The 18,741-nt window shown below is 41.0% G+C and overlaps 3 protein-coding genes across 3 annotated transcripts; all 3 read right to left on the reverse strand.

The window, feature by feature from the left end:
• Positions 1–432: 432 nt before the first annotated feature.
• On the reverse strand, positions 433–2,482 carry gpx2 (glutathione peroxidase 2). Its single transcript, XM_075448877.1, has 2 exons — positions 1,843–2,482; positions 433–1,122 (listed from the first exon to the last, which is right to left on the reverse strand). Exons 1-2 carry the CDS (start codon positions 2,062–2,064, stop codon positions 769–771), a joined length of 576 nt encoding a protein of 191 aa, XP_075304992.1. The 5' UTR covers positions 2,065–2,482; the 3' UTR covers positions 433–768.
• Positions 2,483–2,672: 190 nt separating this feature from the next.
• On the reverse strand, positions 2,673–9,615 carry LOC142366870 (ras-related protein Rab-15-like). The gene is made up of 7 exons (XM_075448876.1): positions 9,425–9,615; positions 4,605–4,665; positions 4,440–4,500; positions 4,281–4,358; positions 4,017–4,106; positions 3,583–3,648; positions 2,673–3,499 (listed from the first exon to the last, which is right to left on the reverse strand). The coding sequence occupies exons 1-7, from the start codon at positions 9,546–9,548 to the stop codon at positions 3,347–3,349; spliced, it is 633 nt and encodes a 210-aa protein (XP_075304991.1). The 5' UTR covers positions 9,549–9,615; the 3' UTR covers positions 2,673–3,346.
• Positions 9,616–10,335: 720 nt separating this feature from the next.
• LOC142366872 (protein max-like) lies at positions 10,336–15,973 on the reverse strand. Its single transcript, XM_075448878.1, has 4 exons — positions 15,807–15,973; positions 13,340–13,447; positions 11,699–11,822; positions 10,336–11,611 (listed from the first exon to the last, which is right to left on the reverse strand). Exons 1-4 carry the CDS (start codon positions 15,840–15,842, stop codon positions 11,427–11,429), a joined length of 453 nt encoding a protein of 150 aa, XP_075304993.1. The 5' UTR covers positions 15,843–15,973; the 3' UTR covers positions 10,336–11,426.
• Positions 15,974–18,741: the final 2,768 nt, after the last annotated feature.

Here is an 18,741-nt window from a genome sequence, read left to right on the forward strand (position 1 = left end):
AAAACTAAAACTGAATGAGGGCATCACACAGTAGGTAGATGCTTTCCAAAATGCATGATTTAGGACTTGGCCCCTGCAACGCTGTGGCAGTAATGCATTCCTGCAGCTGCATAGGCTACTGGTATCAGCAAATTTTTACTTGGAAATGTAGATCCAGTCATCTAAATTAGAAAGAAGGACTGAGAGACTAAAGGGGGAAACCGCAGGCCATGATGCAAAATGCTGAAATGTGCCCTGCGAGTTTAAAGTAATTCCACAGTCTTCATGGTGTATTTCAATCCACAATTTTCTTCATACACTGAGCTGCTTCAACATCTATTTCTGTCAGCTATGTATCAGAGGAGCACATCTTCATGGTGGCTTGTGGTTTAAATGCGGTCCAATTAAAGAAGCACTTCAGTGAGAGACAAATTTGGTTTTTAGAGTTTTTATTTCAGTGCCAACATTTTGTGTGTGTTTTGAATTTTAATTTATAAAGGCATGACTGAAGTTATCTGTTTGAATGATTAAATGAGTAGCACCATCTGCTGGCGACACTAGTATAGGACAGATAAAACAAAACAAAAAATGCACTCTCTTCTTTTTCCATAGCTGGAATATACAAAAAAGTATTCATCCACTACTGTTAAGCACTTACAAGGCATCAGATGATATTCACTCAGCTTTTTTAGAATATCACCCTCATTTATTAAGGCTTAAAAGTGTGGAGGGCAGCATGTCAACTCTGACACTTATGGATGAGAAGCCATTAGGGGGGAAAGGCTATTCTTAGGTCTTAGTTAATCTTAGCAGTCTTTGAATGTCAGGCTCTATGTCAATGGTGGGGAATTTCTTGCTATATCTTTTAAAGGGCTCTCCCTCTGGCCCGATGAGGAACTTCTCGAAGTTCCAGGAGACATCCGTCCTGCTGATGGGGCTCCAAACCAGAAATTTGGGATCCTGCATGAGAGAAGTGGGGTCGTCATCAGGATAGGGGAGTTTGTCTTTCAGATAGGCAAAGACTGGATGCGTGTTTGCTCCGTTGACATCGCACTTCTCAAAGATGGTGAAGTTGGGTTTGAAGCCGCCACCTGGACGCACATGTTGCAGTGAATTCAGGATCTCACGATTACCGCAGTTCTCCTGAAAAATACACATAATAATAATGACGCTTTGGGAGGCAAGATATTGGATCTCAGAATTTTTCGGACTCATCTTGGCCTATTGAAGCTGACAGCAATTTATGAACGCATTTTTCCACCTAATTACAGAGACATTCAAGTCTCTCCTGTAGTATGTTTCAAATACGTATTCAAAACAAGGATTAGACTTAACGTACATGTACAGAATGCATTATATATCTGTAAATAGCATTTCCAAACAAAGCTATACATTAATGATGCAGGATGCTAGATTTTTGGCAGTATACTGAATGCTAATATGTAGGTCAAAATGCCTGTCTTATTTAATTTCCCACAAATTGTAGAAATCATTGAGCATAATTCCCATTAGTATTAGAGAAATATTTAAAATCTAATGGCAGAGTACAAGCTAAAGGGCTGGATACAGATTGTACACCATGCAATCATGCTGCTCTTATTGTAATATAAATAATTCTCACTGTGCAAATGAAACATGGCAGAAAGTCAGTTTTCCAAAGTGAAATTTGGCCCAGCTGGGTTCTATCTCTCAACATCTTCTCTGATATGATTAAAATGATAAAATGATGGATTGCAATTGTTTCTGAACATCAAGTGGGATTTAAGTACGCTTCACAAATGGTTTGAGATGAATAATAAAATATCACTCACCTACAGTATATCAAGACAAAACCGCCTTAAGCAGCCATGATGCTGAACTCACCTGGTATCCAAACTGGTTACAGGGAAAACCCAGGACCACCAGCCGATGGGGGTACTTGCTCTGCAGCTGGTTGAGTTCACTGTAGTCCCGGGTGGTGGTGCCTCAGAGCGAGGCCACATTCTCTATGACGACCACCCGGCCCCTGAACACATTGAAGTCCACCGAGTCCCCCTCCAGCGAGGTAGCCCTCAGGTCGTAGAAGGTCTTGGCGATGAACGTCATCTCGGCTCCTGCGCTGCCACACTGGTTGGAGTCAGACGGGATCTCAGAGTGTGACTGTGTCCAACTGCTTGGTCACCTGATTCACTTAAGAGCAGAAAGTTGCCTTTCACAAGTGCCAGATAGCCCCGCAGGAACCTGATCTCCACCTGACATACTACACCCTTCACAAGTTTCAGGTAAGATCCATTCAACTGAATGGAAAGACACACAAGCATCGCATTTCTGCACAAGTATGCAGTCTTAGATAAGCTGTGTGCATAGTTTTAAAACCGGAAAGCTTTCAAACTATATTAATTATCCTCAGTGTGACTTTCATTGTGAATACTCATTTAAAAGAGTGTTGAAGACAAAGCTAGCATGCATTATTAGTTCTGTTGGCTTGTTTGGTATCTATGAGATGTATCATTTTTCTCAGACATAAAAAATTCAACAGTGATCACCTGGATTTCCCAGTATGTGATGAAAAATGAATGAATCAGCTGTCTGAACTCTCTGTGCACCTAACCTCTTGCATTCAGACTTAATATAGTGACTCAGCAAGGCCCAGATTGAATATGATTGAACATTAAATATGAAACATTTTCATTTATTAACTTATTTGAATTTTTGCCACAACCTAGAAGCGGATCGTATCAAAATTACACATCCGTGGGATATCAGCAGACCCTGAATACATTGTCTTTAGCAGTGACACAGCTTCAGTGCACAACACACAGGCACATTTGTAAAATAATTATATACGTTCAAGATAAGCATTTAGATAATTGCATTCCCACAGAAAGATCATCCAGCATGGCACAATATTGTCTTGATTCAGGAAATAAGTCCATTGTGTAAACTGATCCATTGGTTTCAGTTTCTAGGTCTAAATAATTCATCTTCCTGCTCGGGTGACTTTACTGTTGTCTTTGTCACTGTTGCCTCAATGCAAAGATTCACTGATTTGAATCCATTTTTACTTCATGCACTAATCAAGTATTAAAAAGACCAAAAAACAAATGAGTGACTGGATTCAGCAAACTGGTGAAGCAGATATATGGTGCAGATGCATTTAAAAGAAAATTAAGAGAATGTGTGCACCGATAGTTTTTGCAGCTGCAGGATTCGGCTGCGGTGCCATAAAAACTGTCCCTCTGCTGGCAGCTGTCGCTCACTGCATTTGTTGCCATGTGATTCCAAGAAGTGAAAGCAATCCAGCACCCTTCCATTGCACACTCTGTAAGATCGTTGAAGTTGCATGTCTTTCAGCTACAAGTCACAACCCTCTGATGGCCCCTTGTTTTTAACAGGCACAAGTCCTCTGAGTATTATCATCCTGACATCCCTTCTCTTCGTCCAGAGCAGCTTTATCCAAATAGTCATCTAGAGACCCCAACAGGTTGTCCAGGTCTCTCTTGTGAGCCTGCAGCACTAGTTCTGTCAAACGGATGAATGCCTGCGCGGGGGGGGTTAAACAAATAAATAAAGAGTATGTATACAAATTTCTAATGTGACAGATTTATCTTAGAGCTGCATTACCTCATTGATGTTGCTGCTTGTGGAAGCGCTGGTCTCAAAGAACTCCATCTCATAGTTTTCTGCAAGCTGTAAGATTCAGGTGGATATTGTTTGACTCTTTTAGGTTTTATGACAATAAAAAAAAAATATATCACCTCAATAATGATCGGATATGTAAAACCTTACAAATGAAACACGGTGTACTTTCTTTTTCACATGACTGTACATTGAAGACGTCTAACTGGTTTAACACTTTTTTCCCCCCACACGTAAACAGATAAAGGCTTCAGCAGACTCCAACTTTATTACCATGTTGAATAGTGAAAACACAATCTACAAAGACACTTGCGCTGTCCCTTTTGCACTTATTCAAAATCAAACACAAACATGCAAAAACATCACAAACACTCATATAACAGCAGTATTCTTGGAAAAGAAATAGGCTAGAAACACACCTTGCCTCCTTGATCCTTTGTCACTCGTCTCCTGAGCTCATCATCAGCTTTGTTTCCAACCAAGATCATCTGCACATCATCAGGGGCACACTATGGGGAAACAAAAGGCATGAGGCAGGCAGCACCAGGACAAAGGAGTTCATCATTTTTTTTTTCACACTAAGACATTCGGTGTGCAGCAAGCTGTGGAAATTCAGTGAGCAGGGATGCTAATAAGGGGTCACTGTGCATCAACTGTAAGTGTAAGAGCCCTTATAGCCTTACTTCATCCACATCACTGGCCCACTTTGCTATGTGCTGAAAGGACGGCTGATGTGTGATGTCATACACAAATATGATACCCTGCACATGAAGACATAAAGGAAAGATTTAAGAATGAAAGCTGAATTTGATAAGTGAATGTTCACGCCTGACTAATCATACCTGTGCCCTCCTGTAGTACTGTTTGGTAATAGTCTGATAACGTTCCTGACCAGCCGTGTCCCTGCACAAACACAATATCCATCAGTAAAAGAGAACCACAATAGCATGCGTGTCAACAACTATAAATGCAGTTAAATTGAACAGAGACACAATTCTGGCACATACCAGATCTGTACTCGCACTTTGATTCCATCTACCTCTACTGTTTTCATCTTAAAGTCAACTCCTAAAAAAGAAAGAAAAATGGAAGTTGTGTCACTGAAAGCAGGAAGAGACACATATTGTTATAGAAATGGCAACACTAACACAAATGCATGGTACAAGTAGAGTCACTGAAGGAGACCATTTCATTCTAATGTCCAAGCATGGAATTTTATTTTAGAAGTAAATTTGAATATGCTTCTATGTGTTATGTTTTTTTATTTTGAAAAAATGGTTATTCTATTTATACTGTACAATCTCAAAGTTTAAAATTCTTCATTTTTAGTCATGTCTTTTTAAGGGCTCCAAGGTCCAAGATGCTCTTATAGGTCAGCAAATTGATCCAAAAGGGCGAGAGGAAATGTTCTTCTTTTATGTTAATTTCTGCAGCGATGTGAACAAAGCAGCCGTGAGCACAGCACCAGAACTCCAGATCTGTCCTGCCAGGCCTTTTTTGCAAAACAGACTCTAGGTGGTTATGTGAACCCAACATGGAACACACAACTGTCTCAAGTGTGATGTCAGACAAAAGCTAAGAGGTGGCCACATTTTGAAATCACTGTATCAAAAATGCTACATGCTAACTCCATTTATAAGACAGATCATGTTAAAGATTAAGGAATGCTGCTGGCTCTATTGAGATGATGCAACAACAGTCAGATTTTTTTTTTCGGGTAGGGGGGGTTGAAAATTTTGATCAGATTTTCACCTTGAAGCTTTATAGGCATGTTTCCTCAACAGTATGATTTGTGTTTTGATTGTTTTGGGCATTGATTGTTCTTACTGTGGTTACCATGTTGCAGTATGCTTGGGATCAATCAAACCACAAGTATACTAGCTTTTCAATGGTATGGCCCATGTGCACCCACTTATACACAGTGCTTGTGTACACAGCAAAGTGTAGAAATCAGCTGGCAGCCTGCTGGAGAGCAGTCAGAATGTCAGGCACTGTGTGAGCTGTGTCAGCAGAGGTGTGCTGACGCTGAGATCTGAAAGATCAAAAACTTAGATTTATGATTCTTTACTTCATTCATATCACATCTATTACATAACTGAGCTACTTGAAATGTCTGTAGACAATTCCCCAATAGCCTAAATAGGACTCAAATGGGACGCAAATCTGAAACATGTTACTGTCTGAATGTATTTCTGATTTTACAAAACATCAGCAGACCTACTGACGTCCAGTTAGTTGCTCAACTGACAGCTGACTGTTTGACAAAGTTTACATGATTATTTGCTTCGAGAGCGGGTAACCAACAAAGCAAGAAAAGCCTGTTCTAAAAATGCTGTGTTTCAGGAAGCTCTGGAGCAGTGTTTTCTTTGGAAGAGAGAAACTCTTCCGTGTAAAGTTTGCTGTTTTGTAAATTTGCAGACTTTTTATGCATGAAGAAAAAAGAAGTAGAACAAACTAAAGGAAAGTAAAAAAAATTGTGCGTTACAATTAATAACAAACTGGTGAAAAATCTCTTTGTGGGACTGAACATGGGCTTGTTTGGGAACATTTTACGAGTGTTCCTCAAACACACCATTACCTGTGTGCATGGAGAGCCACTGAATAGTGTCCCTTTTTAAATGGCGAGGAGTGCAGATGATGTGAACTATGTGGGAGGAATTTTCTACTAAGTGACAGTACAAGGAAGCTGGGTAATGTGATTAAACACCACCACAGCAACATGGTGGTTTATAGTCACACAAAGGCAGCACACTGTCCTGTCCTTGTTTGGTCATGGCCGTTGTGGTTGCTTTCATTTGAAAAATTAAATGACTAAAAGGGTTCATTCATAAGTCTTTTCCAGAGGAGCCAATTCCGCTTGTAATAGGTGACATTAGCAGCATTATTAATGGCTCGGTTCTATTCATATAACAGTGTGACAGCGAGCCACCAGCCACAACACATACACCTTGAAACTGAAGGAGCTAAATGGAATTCAGCCATGAGTAATTGCATCAAACACACCGACATAATACTGCAGTGTACATCTGTTCTTTTACTTACTAGGCGGTGACACCTGATAATCTCTGTGGGATCAATAAACCCAAGCTACTCTTAACACTAGGCACTTACAGCTTCAGGCATCAGCACTTTTCTGATCACGTGACACTTTTGGTGGAGGCGTTACATACGAGTCAGTCGGATACGAATGACATAAAATCCATCAGAAAATGCATTTGCACATACAAGCTTGATGTGTTCGCTGTCTAAGTGAGCTGCTCCTGGATTTATCCACAGATAACGTTATCAGTGTAGCCCATTTAATTCCATAGCTCCTGTAAGACAGACGAATAATTGCATTGCAAACAAACACTGAAATATTAAAAGGTCTTTAAGCTGAACCATTATCACAGCATAAATTGTTACATGAGTTTGTTTATGTGGACGGAGAGCTGGATAGAGATCTGGTAAGTGTGGGAATCATTTAAGTCTAGTGAGCTAATTGTTAGGTTCAAAACAGCAGTCTGAGATAAGATGCACTCTAACAACAAAGTGCGTAATCCAACTAAAAGTAGCCCTTAGATGAAAATGCTACTGTACCATGGTAATGAAGCAACAATATTCAGGCAAATTACGCTCACACTATTGAATAAAAGGCAGGATGAATGCAGGGTTTGCGTGTTAACGTCAAATTCTAACCAGAACGTCTGAGTGTTGCTGCAGAAATCGAGCCAGTGTCTTCTGGGCCTTCTGGGCTTCTGTTCTCGACTGCCGGGAGAGGCACCCAGCGTGGTCTTCTGTTGCTGTGGCTCACACGCTTCAAGGTCTGACATGCTGTATGTTCAGGGGTGCTCTTCTATAAACTTTGCTTGTAATGAGCAGTTAATGGGGTTACGAAAAAAATTTCAGACACACCACTCATTGGATGTTTTCTCTGCTTTGTACCAAATCCCTGTGCACCTTTGGTTTGTTGGTTAAAAAACCTGCAGATCAGGAGGCTCTGAAATACTCCAACAACCAGGCCACACTTAAAGTCGCTTCAACCGCCTTTTCTTCCTCATATCCCTTTTCACAGCAGACATGTCATTGCAGGAAATGCGCAGGTGTATAATGATGTCTGCATTTCACTGAGAGGGAAGATCCCGCATGCCGGTTCATTGGGGGCACTCAAGGTAACTTACCCATCATCAAAGTCATTGATCATACCTTTGCATTCCATGCTGTGCCAAGTCAAAATGTATGTGATGAAAAAAAAAAACATCAGTAAACCATTATCCTCCGTGTGAAGTGCTCAGAGACATGGCCAAAATAAAGAAGACTGACCACCAGTCACTAAACAAGCAGTCACGAAATTTGCAAGTTTAAGTGCTAAGATTGGGCCAAGATATACCCAAAGTTGGAATTTTCAAAGGTTTTGAGAATAGATGAAGCTAGAATGACTCTTGATGGAATCTACTTTGAGTCTGTGTTTGGAACATTAATCAACACAGGGCACCACTTTTAATCAAGCGCCTGCCCGGCAAAGGGAGGGTTCTGGTGGGGGTGTTATCATGAAGGAAAAACCAGTTGAAGATAACGAAGAAATGATGAAGATGGAATAAAAATGAACAACAAACCCTTCTGCCAGTTTCTGTAAGATATTCTCTTCAAGCCGTTTTAAACGAAGAAGTCTGCAGCATCTAAGAAGAACATGACCTTTACACGAGATACCATCACATAGATGTGATTCCTCCACTGGTTGCCTAGCCAGCAAAGTCCTTTAAGATGACTGAATAGTGACCTGTCATCCTTAGTCACTGCACTTTAATCCTGTTGCGAACACGAGTCCTCATTATGCTCCGCTTCAGCGTGCGATGTTTAAAGAGGAAGACAGTCCAGTTCGACATTTGGGCAAAAATTGACGGAAGGTAGTTATTGAAAAGATTATTACGATTATTAAACTTAGTAGGCAATCAATTTTACACACTAATATTATTATGTCTACCAACACTTAAGGATTACATAGGTTAAGTAGGGGCAAACCTTTACATTGTGGCCATTTTTAAATTTCTCAGTGATTCATGAAAGACCTTTTTTCAATATCTTGGCGTTAACTCATGCTGTGCGTTCAGATGGTCTGTATGTCTCTCACTACCTGCCACAGATATTAAGCGGTGGCTCAAGGTTACTAATGTTTACCTGTGACTATACTGTACGTAAGGGATCCAAAACCAAGATTTTATGTAGAAGGCACCTTTTTTTTTTTTTTTTTTTTTTTTTTTGGTTTAATCCCACCTGAAGCCTTGCCAACCCTGCAGTGTGCTCCACAGCACACTACAGAACTTTCTTTTTCAGTCACAGTGAACTATAGACCAGCCTCACCACTTCCCTTAAAGCCATTAGTCCCAGAATTAGTCAGGAAAGGAGGCAGCACTGATATGAAGCACTAATGCGCCCATCAATCCACAAACTGCATTCTGGGAATAAAAATACAGGATAACGCATCAAACAGAGAGATTAATACATTTCCTGAGGGACATTCTTTTCCATTGCTCCTGTGACAACAACAGCTCCCCATTTTCAAACCTACTCTGCATCCCAAAGTTTATTTTTCTTATGAGTGATATCGCTCTTTCCATTGTGTAAATATTCTGAGCAGGTTGTTATAACCTGAGGCAGAAAGTACTAATCCTTCTAAGCAGGCCTACTTTGAAAATCTGGACCAAAGGGAAAATGCACTGCATTACTCTAAAAATCTTCCTTAGTCTTGTGCGCCGTGTACCCGGGTGTTTATCCGGTTAATACTGTGGCTGACACATGTAAGTTTTTTAAACAAGCGTCACTGCAAACTAGTTGGATGACTTCTTACCGATGGTGGAAATGTGGGAAGGATCAAATTCACCCTCCGTGAACCGGCGCAGCATGCATGTCTTTCCAACCCCGGAGTCTCCGAGAATGAGCAACCTGAGCAGAATGTCGTACTGTTTAGCCATGACTCAAAAAACTAAAATATAAACGGGAGCATGACTGTGTCAGTCAGATCCTAGCTGGCGTTTGCGCTGCTCTGATGCTGCTTTCAGAGCCCCTCGGAAACATCGCTCCAAAACTGGGAAAACAAAAACAAGCGCAGTCGCGCTAAAAAAAAAGTTGGTAGAAACTGGTAAAAACAATTTTGTAAAAGAGTTGCTAAAAACTCTTTTTGTTTATTTTAGTCTAGTTTATATAATTAAGAATTTCTGATTTACGACACAGCATTAATCCAAATAGTTCGTTTCAGGAGTAGGTGGTTCTAGATTATAAGTAGAATTTTGTACGACCATAAAGGCAGCACCCAACGTGCATCCTTCAGGTGGTTGCTTCCTGCAGCAGCAGTGTCAGCACACGCACTGAGCTCAGCCTACCTTCAGTATCTAAAGATTTTGTATTATATCATGAATTGCAGTAAATGATGGCTTCATTAAAGGTCTCCTTAAACTCCTACTGGCTGCTTGGCGCCTAAACCTGTAGAAAAACAAGAACAGAAAAAGAAACAGCAGCTAAACTAAAACACAGTGATGTGGATATATTTCCATCCATTCATACATACATTCATTTTCTCTGCCTGCTTTATCTAATTCAGAGTCACAGCGACCCAATTTCACCTAATTTCATCTGCTTTTATTGTTTTGATTCCACAAAAAGGGTCTCATCAACTACGATGTTGCTGTTATTTTCATTATCTTGGAGTGTTGTGCAATGGTTACCATCAGATTTTTTATCAAACACACACCGACACACAAATACATCCAAAAAGGATAAAATAGTTTTATTTATAGTCTCATAATAAAGGTATGCCTTAACTTGCAAGACAACCGTTGGCAGTATGTACAACATACCTGTAATTTCCATGGAATGGAACAAACAAATATCGATTACATACACACTAATTTACGTCTGAAAAAAGAAAGAAACAAAGAGAAACATTCCCAGCACAGGCAAATATTTCAAGGGAAGGCTTTTCTTTGCAGAACTGACACCATTTAAGAGTATACAGTGTTATATAATACACACTGAAACGGACTTCCATTAAGAGATATAAAAGTCACTGCCCTTTAACTGCATTGTGTAACATTCAGTTTCAATTAGGGGATATTCTTTTATAACCACATTTACTAAGAGTAAAAACAGAGGAAAATAAATACTTGAACTTGCGAGAATCCTCTAAAACAGGAGGTCGACCTGCTCTCAAGCCAAACATAATGGAGATCAGACGTATGAATATACTATACAAGGGTAAGAAATTAAATTTTGGTGCTTCACTATAAATAGAGGAATTCATTTGATTACACAAACATTTAAAAAACAAAAACGTCAGCCACCTACACTGAAAAAAGGAGGATTGCATCTTTGCATACCGGACATATTTTCCAAAAGCAACTTCACATTCTTTTCTGGAAAAATATGAATATTAAAAAGGTACACTAACCCTAATTACCATTTCATCAAAGGATGTACAGTTTCACAACTCCAACAGATGGCAAAGGTTGTCCAAAACAACCAAAAGAAAGAAAAGTTGACTTTTTGTAGCTTTGCTAAAGCTTCAGACCATGCCATCACTGCATTTGATTATGAACAGTTATCACGAGGTTTGAAAAAAAGCAGAAAGTCCTTCAAAACTGCAGAGCTGCCTCACTTTGGGGATTTTGAAAGTTCTTGCTGGGCCACGAAAGAGGTGGCGGGATGCTTGCCAGGAAGGTAGAAGCGTTTTTGTACATACAGTAATAGCACCTCTCTCTACACAGTCTCCACCGTGCCTCCTGAACTGGCGTTAAGAAGGCGGGAGCGAGCTGGGGCTGGTGGGTAAAAAGAGTCGGTTGGTGGGCAACCCGAGTCTAGCCCAGCTCCATGCGCAACTTCTTTCTGTTGGGCGGCTCGTCCGGCTCCGATTCTGAGCTGGAGTCGGACCCGCCGTCGAAGGCGGACACGGCGCTCCCTTTGCGGTTTGTGTACAAGCTGCTGTCAGAGGAGTAGTTTGTCTGGAGCTGATTGTTCCCCTTGGCCTTCTCAAGTGCCCGAACTGCAAGCCAACAGCAGACAAGCAAGACAGAAAACATTCACTAAAAGGCTAAAAAGAACATCTGGAACGGTTCTTTTCAGGACTTACCCTGCTGCTCCAGCAGTGTATTCTGCTTCTTTAAATCATCGATGTCTTGCTGGTGGGTATGGTTTTTTCTCCTCATGAACTGAATGTACTCCGTGGCTTTGTCTAGTATCTGCGCTCGGGAAGCCTGTTGAACAGCAACAATGTCAAACGGTCACAAGGCAATGCTGCAGAGTGTCTTTGCTCACACAGAACATGTCATTCTACTGTCAAATCAAGTGCACCACGGCACACAAAGCACACAGATCGTGCTTTAGATGCATGTTGTAATTTATTCTGGACCATTCTCTACAGTTGAAAAGAACCATTTCAGAGTTCAGCAGCCTTTGGCGGTGGTGCCAACACTTAGACCGCAGAACACTTTCTGGCACAAGCGGAGGAAAATATTTTCTCCTCCATGGTCAAGCACCCTCACGTCTGATGAATTGGGGTACTGCTTATTGCATTTCATTCGCATTTTCTAAAATGTTTCGCATTATTCAGATGAACTGCTGCTAATCCTGCACTTCAGTTCCCAAACTGAGGGGTCGACAAAACGTTTTTTTTTTCCAACTTCTTTGACAACAAGAGTTGTTTGGACAAGAAACCCTAAAAAAAAAAAAATAAAATTGTGACATCATCTACTGCTTTGTGGACTCCTGTTTCGAAGCCTTGAGTTCAGTGTTTTATGAGCGGTGAGTTGGACTGAAAAATGTGGAAACAACGCGTGGCCTTATGGGGTAGCCCTAAAGAACACACCACTGCAAGGGCAGGTTTACGGTAAATGGGACCAAGCTGCATCAGGGAAAAAGTGAAACCACAGATCGACATCATCACCTCTCTAAAAAAAATCATTTGCCGAGTTAATGAGTCAACTGTGAAGTAGTCATTTTATTGACTTCTATACAAATGGGCTTCTTTTTGCAACCAAAATAAGACAGAATACAGGTTTTAGGCATTTCTGCATTGGCTTTATTTTTGACAGCTAAACACTACATCCATCTTTTTGTACAGTCTGTGCAGGGGGCATAAATTGTGAAACATCTTCTATCTCAGAGTGCGGGATGGTTACACAGTTGCAAACACGGCTGACACATCAGTGACTTTGCTTTGCAAGCTAGTCATCTTTTCAAATGCCAGTTTTGTCACTGAAGTCGAGTTCAAACATAAAAGAGCTGTCCAACACAGAATTACGCTTGATTTGATATGCCCAAACGGGAATCTTCAAAAGCGGTGCACGTCAAAATGAAAAAAAGGCTTTAAAATAAAGGCCCGAAACCAGAGCTGATGACACAAAATAACATGCAACAGCAGACGGTGAAAATCCTGGCCTTCATCTGCTGCTCGTGAGTATGACAGAGAAGCAGCTGAGCTTTACACAGCTTTCACTGAATGTATTCAGGAAATGTGCTTTGCGTGCACACAAGTAAAGACAATTTCAACACAATGAGGTTCATCGTACGAGATGAGGGCGAGCTGGTTCGTGTTTAGTTTAGTTTTAGTCAATTTAGCAGAATAAATAAAGTGGTTTTGCCTGCATAAGGTGGAATATGTCGAGGTGATACATGTGCAGACACTAAATGTGTTAAAAGCTAACATGATCTCCCTTGACCATCATTTTCAACATCCTTTATTTCTTTACGTCACACAGTATCTTTCTCTCACCTTCTCCCCTTGTAATGAAGGCACAGAGTCTCGTAAACTGTGAAAGCTGTCTTTAATGTGGTCCCTGCGTTTGCGCTCCAGCGCGTTGTGATGTGCTCGCTTGTCTGCCTGCAAAAGACAAAAGAGACATATACATTCGAATCAATGGAGACATAAGTTGATTGTGAAATGATCTGTTGCGGTATGAACATGTACATTACTTAATCTCATAGTCCTAACAAGGCCAGAAGGAACCTGAGGTGCGAGTCTAATGTTTACAAGGATGTGAACTCTGTTTGCTTTCAGTTAGTTAAAGGGGTGGGGCCACATCAGAAGACAAATGTGACCGTCCAGCTGACTACATATTTGCTATCTGCCATGTGCTGTGGAAAGATTGCCGGACGTAAAAACTCATTCCTCAACATCGGCTTCACAGAAGTCACTAGGCTCAAACTACATGCCGTTTCAAGGACTGCATAAGATAAGTGGCAAGAGTGGCATAAGAGTTCAAGTGAGTGATGAGACGACGAGATGAGACAGTCTTTATCTGATCGTAAGCTCATCAGAAAAAAATGCCAGGTCAAATGTTACATCTGGTCTAAGAATTGTTGTGAGAGTAAATGGTCTATATTGATCCAGGAAGGACAAATGGATGTACAATCTTAGCCTCTGTATAAAGAACAGTTCAAGAATGACTTCATTATGCAGTTGTGTCAAAAACATTTAACAATGAGGGCTCAGCAGACCAACAAGTGCAGGCACCCAGTGGATGATTGCATGCCTAAAGCTGGAGATCCCAGCCTCATCGAATGGGGGAGGGGAATCTATAGCTTTAAAAAAAAAAAAAACTAAAACGTGAGGATATTAAGGCTATGACTTGATTTCACTCAAAGCTCCCAGGCACACTTGTGGGGGGAAAGCAGTGTAAACTATTTGAATTACCTGTACAAACACAGTTTGTTACATTGGGTTGCCAGTGAATCACAGGGCCACACAGAGACAAACAAGTCACACTCTTCCCTCAGGACCATTCAGAATCACCAATGAACCGCATGCATGCATGTTTTTGGGACAGTGGCGGGAAGCCTGTGTACCCGGCTACACTCAACATAAGAAGGCCCCAGACGGGATTCAAACCAGGCTTAAAAGGCCTCCCAGGCACCTGCAGCGTAGGGCTGAACAACATGTTGTTTCAGCATGGACCTACTGAAGTGTACAACTGTCTCACTGCAAGACGTTTGATGTCGAGTAAGACAGCAGAGGAGGTCAGCAGTGCTTTGCAACATAAGTAACATGACTGCTATACTTAAACTCAATATCTGTTCACTTGAAACCAGTTGCATAACATTGCTGTTCACAAATTAGAGACTCAAAGAAGAAACCGCAAAGTATTTTCTTCCACTTTTTCTAAATGTTTGGTCTGTGCAGTATCTGGCTCTGCAAAACACCCTAATCACTCTACACCACTCAACTAAATAAAATCATGCCAGTAATTTCTATATCTTTTTTCCCCCAAGCCGCAATAAACACCGCAGAGAGATAAAAACATCCCTTCTGCCGTGTTGTTTCCCCAGTATCGTGCAGCCCTGATGGAGAGCGACGCTTATGTGGAGGTCTGGCAATACGTGCGATACGAGACGCACGACGAGAACACCGAGTACTCCGTATGCGTTCAGAGCTACTAAGTGTGGGCGACACGGACACAATACACGGGCTGGAACCAGACCCCAACTTTAAAACACATCAAATGGTTACGTTTTATATATGCAATGCTATCGTGTCTGGTAAATAAGGCTAATGCAGACTTTCAAGAATGAGCTTTTAGTACATGTATAAGAAAATATCTTCTTTGATATGTTTGACATTTGTTAAGCATACTTTTTTTATGCGCGAATTATATTTATATATATATAAATATAGAGAGAGAGATCTATGTAAAGATCTATATCTATATAGGGAACATGTTCAAACCCCTCGCCGTGCACCTCTCAGATGAGCTGACCTTGCTTGCAGCAACAGCTTAACTGCTGTTTATGATTGTCGCATCACGTTTTCAACGTGTTTGCAGCTTCAACACAATCTCGATTGTTTATGTCTTAGCAGTTCAGTTAGTTTAGCAACTGACTGCAGTTGGTCACATCAAAGTGGGCATCTGAAAGAAAACCGGAGCTGTCAACATATTAAACAAGCTGTTGTCTTGAACTGGGCTGCCCCGCAGGAGCAGTAATGTCAAACAGCTTTGACGCAACTTATTCACCACAATCACGTGCTCCAACTTTTTTTTTTTTTTTTTTAACCAGCAAGCACTTAAAAACAACATTCTCTGACAGCAACCTCCCGATTTGTCTCAGAAAAGCTAGCGTTAGCCGAGCAACCTAACGAGCTAGCTCGCTAGCACAATCAGATAGCTTCGATGGGCAGGAATGATTAAGTTGCTGCTGGGCTAACAAGCTGTCTAGCTACTTCTGAAGAAAACTGAAACACATACATCGCTGTCGACGTCGATGTCATCGTTTTCACTCATTCTTCAGTTAAAAAAAAAAATAATAATAAGAGAAAATAAAACAGGCAGCTGTCAAAACAAAGTGCAGCGACAACTGGAGGCGGATACAATATACCGCGGAGCTCTGCTACAGCAGAGACATGACGACCAACGGTTACTCTACACGTGATTCGCCTACACATGGACAGGAAAACACAGCGCATGCGCAATGAAACAAGGCCTTTTGGGAAATGTGGTATTTTCGTAGCAAGTAGCCCATTTAGCATTCGTGTTACTAGTGGAATTCCAACTACATTCCCCAACAGCCCACAGACTTGGACGCTCCCACAACGGTTCTCTCCTACAAGTTGCAAACATAGCAGCTTCAGGACTGTCCTTGTTGCTCTTCAGTGGACCACAACGTTCTGATGAAAAATGTATCATAAATGATAACTTGATCAATCTGGCACCATTAACTTTGCCTTGCTGTGAGGTTACACACTCTTACTCTATGCAAAATATTTTCTATAAATAACCTTTAATGCAAATTGGATTTTGTTATACAATAGTGTGACGTTCACGTGGACATTGTTACATTGTGTGCTGCAACAACAAGGCTCTTGCACTTCTTCCAACATGATTATGAGAGCAGATGGCGGCCGAGCTCTCTTCAGCTGCCCTCCCCCACCTACCATGATCCATAGCTGCTCATTTGCCTCCACGAGACCTTTAAATAGCTTCTGCAGCAAAACATCAAAGCTTATAAACATACTGCAGCACTACTTTTTTTTTTATCATAAATTTAAAATGTGTTATTTGTATGCAACTAAACAGAATACAGGTTCTCTACCAGTAATTATGTTTTGCACCGCTCACTTTCATCCATTTCTTCACAACAACCTAAAACATTAGGTTTTCAGAGAAGTCCTTGGGACAGAATGACTCGAATAAACAGATAAGACGAAAAACATTATATTTTATAAAACAATACAGAGCTGTGAGTGAACTACTTCACCTTTGCTTTCATTTATTGATGTGAAGGCATGTTGCACTGCAGCAAACGCAGTGATGTTTATGTTTATGCATTTAGCAGACGCTTTTATCCAAAGCGACGTACAAATGAGGATATAACATTACAGCTGACATCAAAGCTAACAATAAGCTACATAGAAGGAAAACCACTTATTAATCTCTGTCAGGGGCGACAGTGTAGTGATAGAGTGCAGGCATAGAGGGAAGTACAGAAAGAGAAAGTGCAGTAGAGGGGGCAGGGAAGTACAAGGTAGGAGATGCTCTCTGAAGAGCTGGGTCTTCAACAAGTGCTCAGTTTAGGGAGGCCATAGCTATGTTACCAACCAAGGTTGAATACTGATTCTGGTAATGTTTCAGTCCTGGTCCTGTTGGACCTCAGCGCTGCGTTTGATACTGTAGATCACAGAATCCTGTTGCACAGGCTGGAAAACTGGGTTGGACTTTCTGGAGCGGTCCTTAACTGGTTCAGGTCCTACCGGAGTTATTTTGTTACAATTGGCAGCTATGAATCTGAGCGAGTGGCCATGACTTGTGGAGTCCCCCAGGGGTCAATTCTTGGACCTCTTCTGTTTAACTTGTATATGCTCCCTTTGGGTCAGATATTGCAGAACTTTAACATCAATTATCACAGTTATGCAGACGATACACAACTTTATGTGTCTCTGTCACCGGACGACTGCAGCCCAGCAGACGTACTGTGTCAGTGTCTGGAGGAAGTAAACACCTGGATGAGAGAGAATTTTCTACAATTAAATGAAGACAAAACTGAGATCATTCTGTTTGGTAGCAAAGAGAGGAGGGTCTGTGTTGGTAAATATCTTGAGACTCGGGACCTTACAATCACTGACCAAGTTCATAACCTTGGAGTGTTGATGGACTCAGATCTGACTTTCAGCAGCCACATCAAAGCTGTCACCAAGGCAGCTTTTTACCACCTCAGAAACATCAACAGAATTAAAGGTTTCCTCTCCCAAAGAGACCAGGAGAAACTCATCCATGCATTCATCTCCAGTAGACTCGATTACTGTAATGCTCTTTTAACTGGACTTCCCAAAAAGAGCATTACACGTCTGCAGCTCATCCAGAACGCTGCTGCTAGAGTTTTAACCCGGACTAAGAGGTCTGAACACATCACACCAGTTTTAAAATCTTTACTCTGGCTTCCAGTCAGTCACAGAATAGATTTTAAAAGCCTGCTGATGGTTTACAAATCCCAGAACGGTTTAGGCCCAAAATACATCTGTGATATGTTCAGAGAATATAAACCCAGCAGAGCTCTGAGATCCAAGGACTGGTCAGCTGGTCCAGTCCAGAGTCCAGACTAAACATGGAGAAGCAGCATTTAGCTGTTATGCTGCTAACAAGTGGAACAAACTGCCAGTGGAGATTAAACTTTCACCAAATGTAGACATTTTTAAATCCAGGTTAAAGACATTTCTGTTCTCATGTGTCTATGCATTAAATATCTTTTAACTTATCTAGACTGTTGCCTGTTTTTAAATTCATTTAAATGATTTTATTTGTTTCTTTGTATGTTCTTTTATGTATTTTTAATGCTTCTTGCACTCCCTGCTGCAATGCTTTTATTTTATGTAAAGCACTTTGAACTGTTTGTACATGAAATGTGCTATATAAATAAATTTGATTTGATTTGATTTGATTCAAAAGTTTCTTGAAGATAGACAGGGACGCCCCTCTTCTTGTAGCACTCGGTAGGTCATTCCACCATCACGGACCGACAAGCCAAACAAGTTTAATAGGCCAAAGTCATGATACTAGTATTTAATGCTTGTCATTTAAATATAAAGTTCTACTTTATATTGGTCTAGGGAGTACCTGGAGAGAATCCACGCACACACGAGGTGCTGACCACCACACAACCGTGCAGGCATCTTTCTAACATTTTTTT

The sequence above is a fragment of the Odontesthes bonariensis genome, chromosome 17, assembly GCF_027942865.1.
Source record: "Odontesthes bonariensis isolate fOdoBon6 chromosome 17, fOdoBon6.hap1, whole genome shotgun sequence".
Classification (NCBI taxonomy): Eukaryota; Metazoa; Chordata; class Actinopteri; order Atheriniformes; family Atherinopsidae; genus Odontesthes; species Odontesthes bonariensis.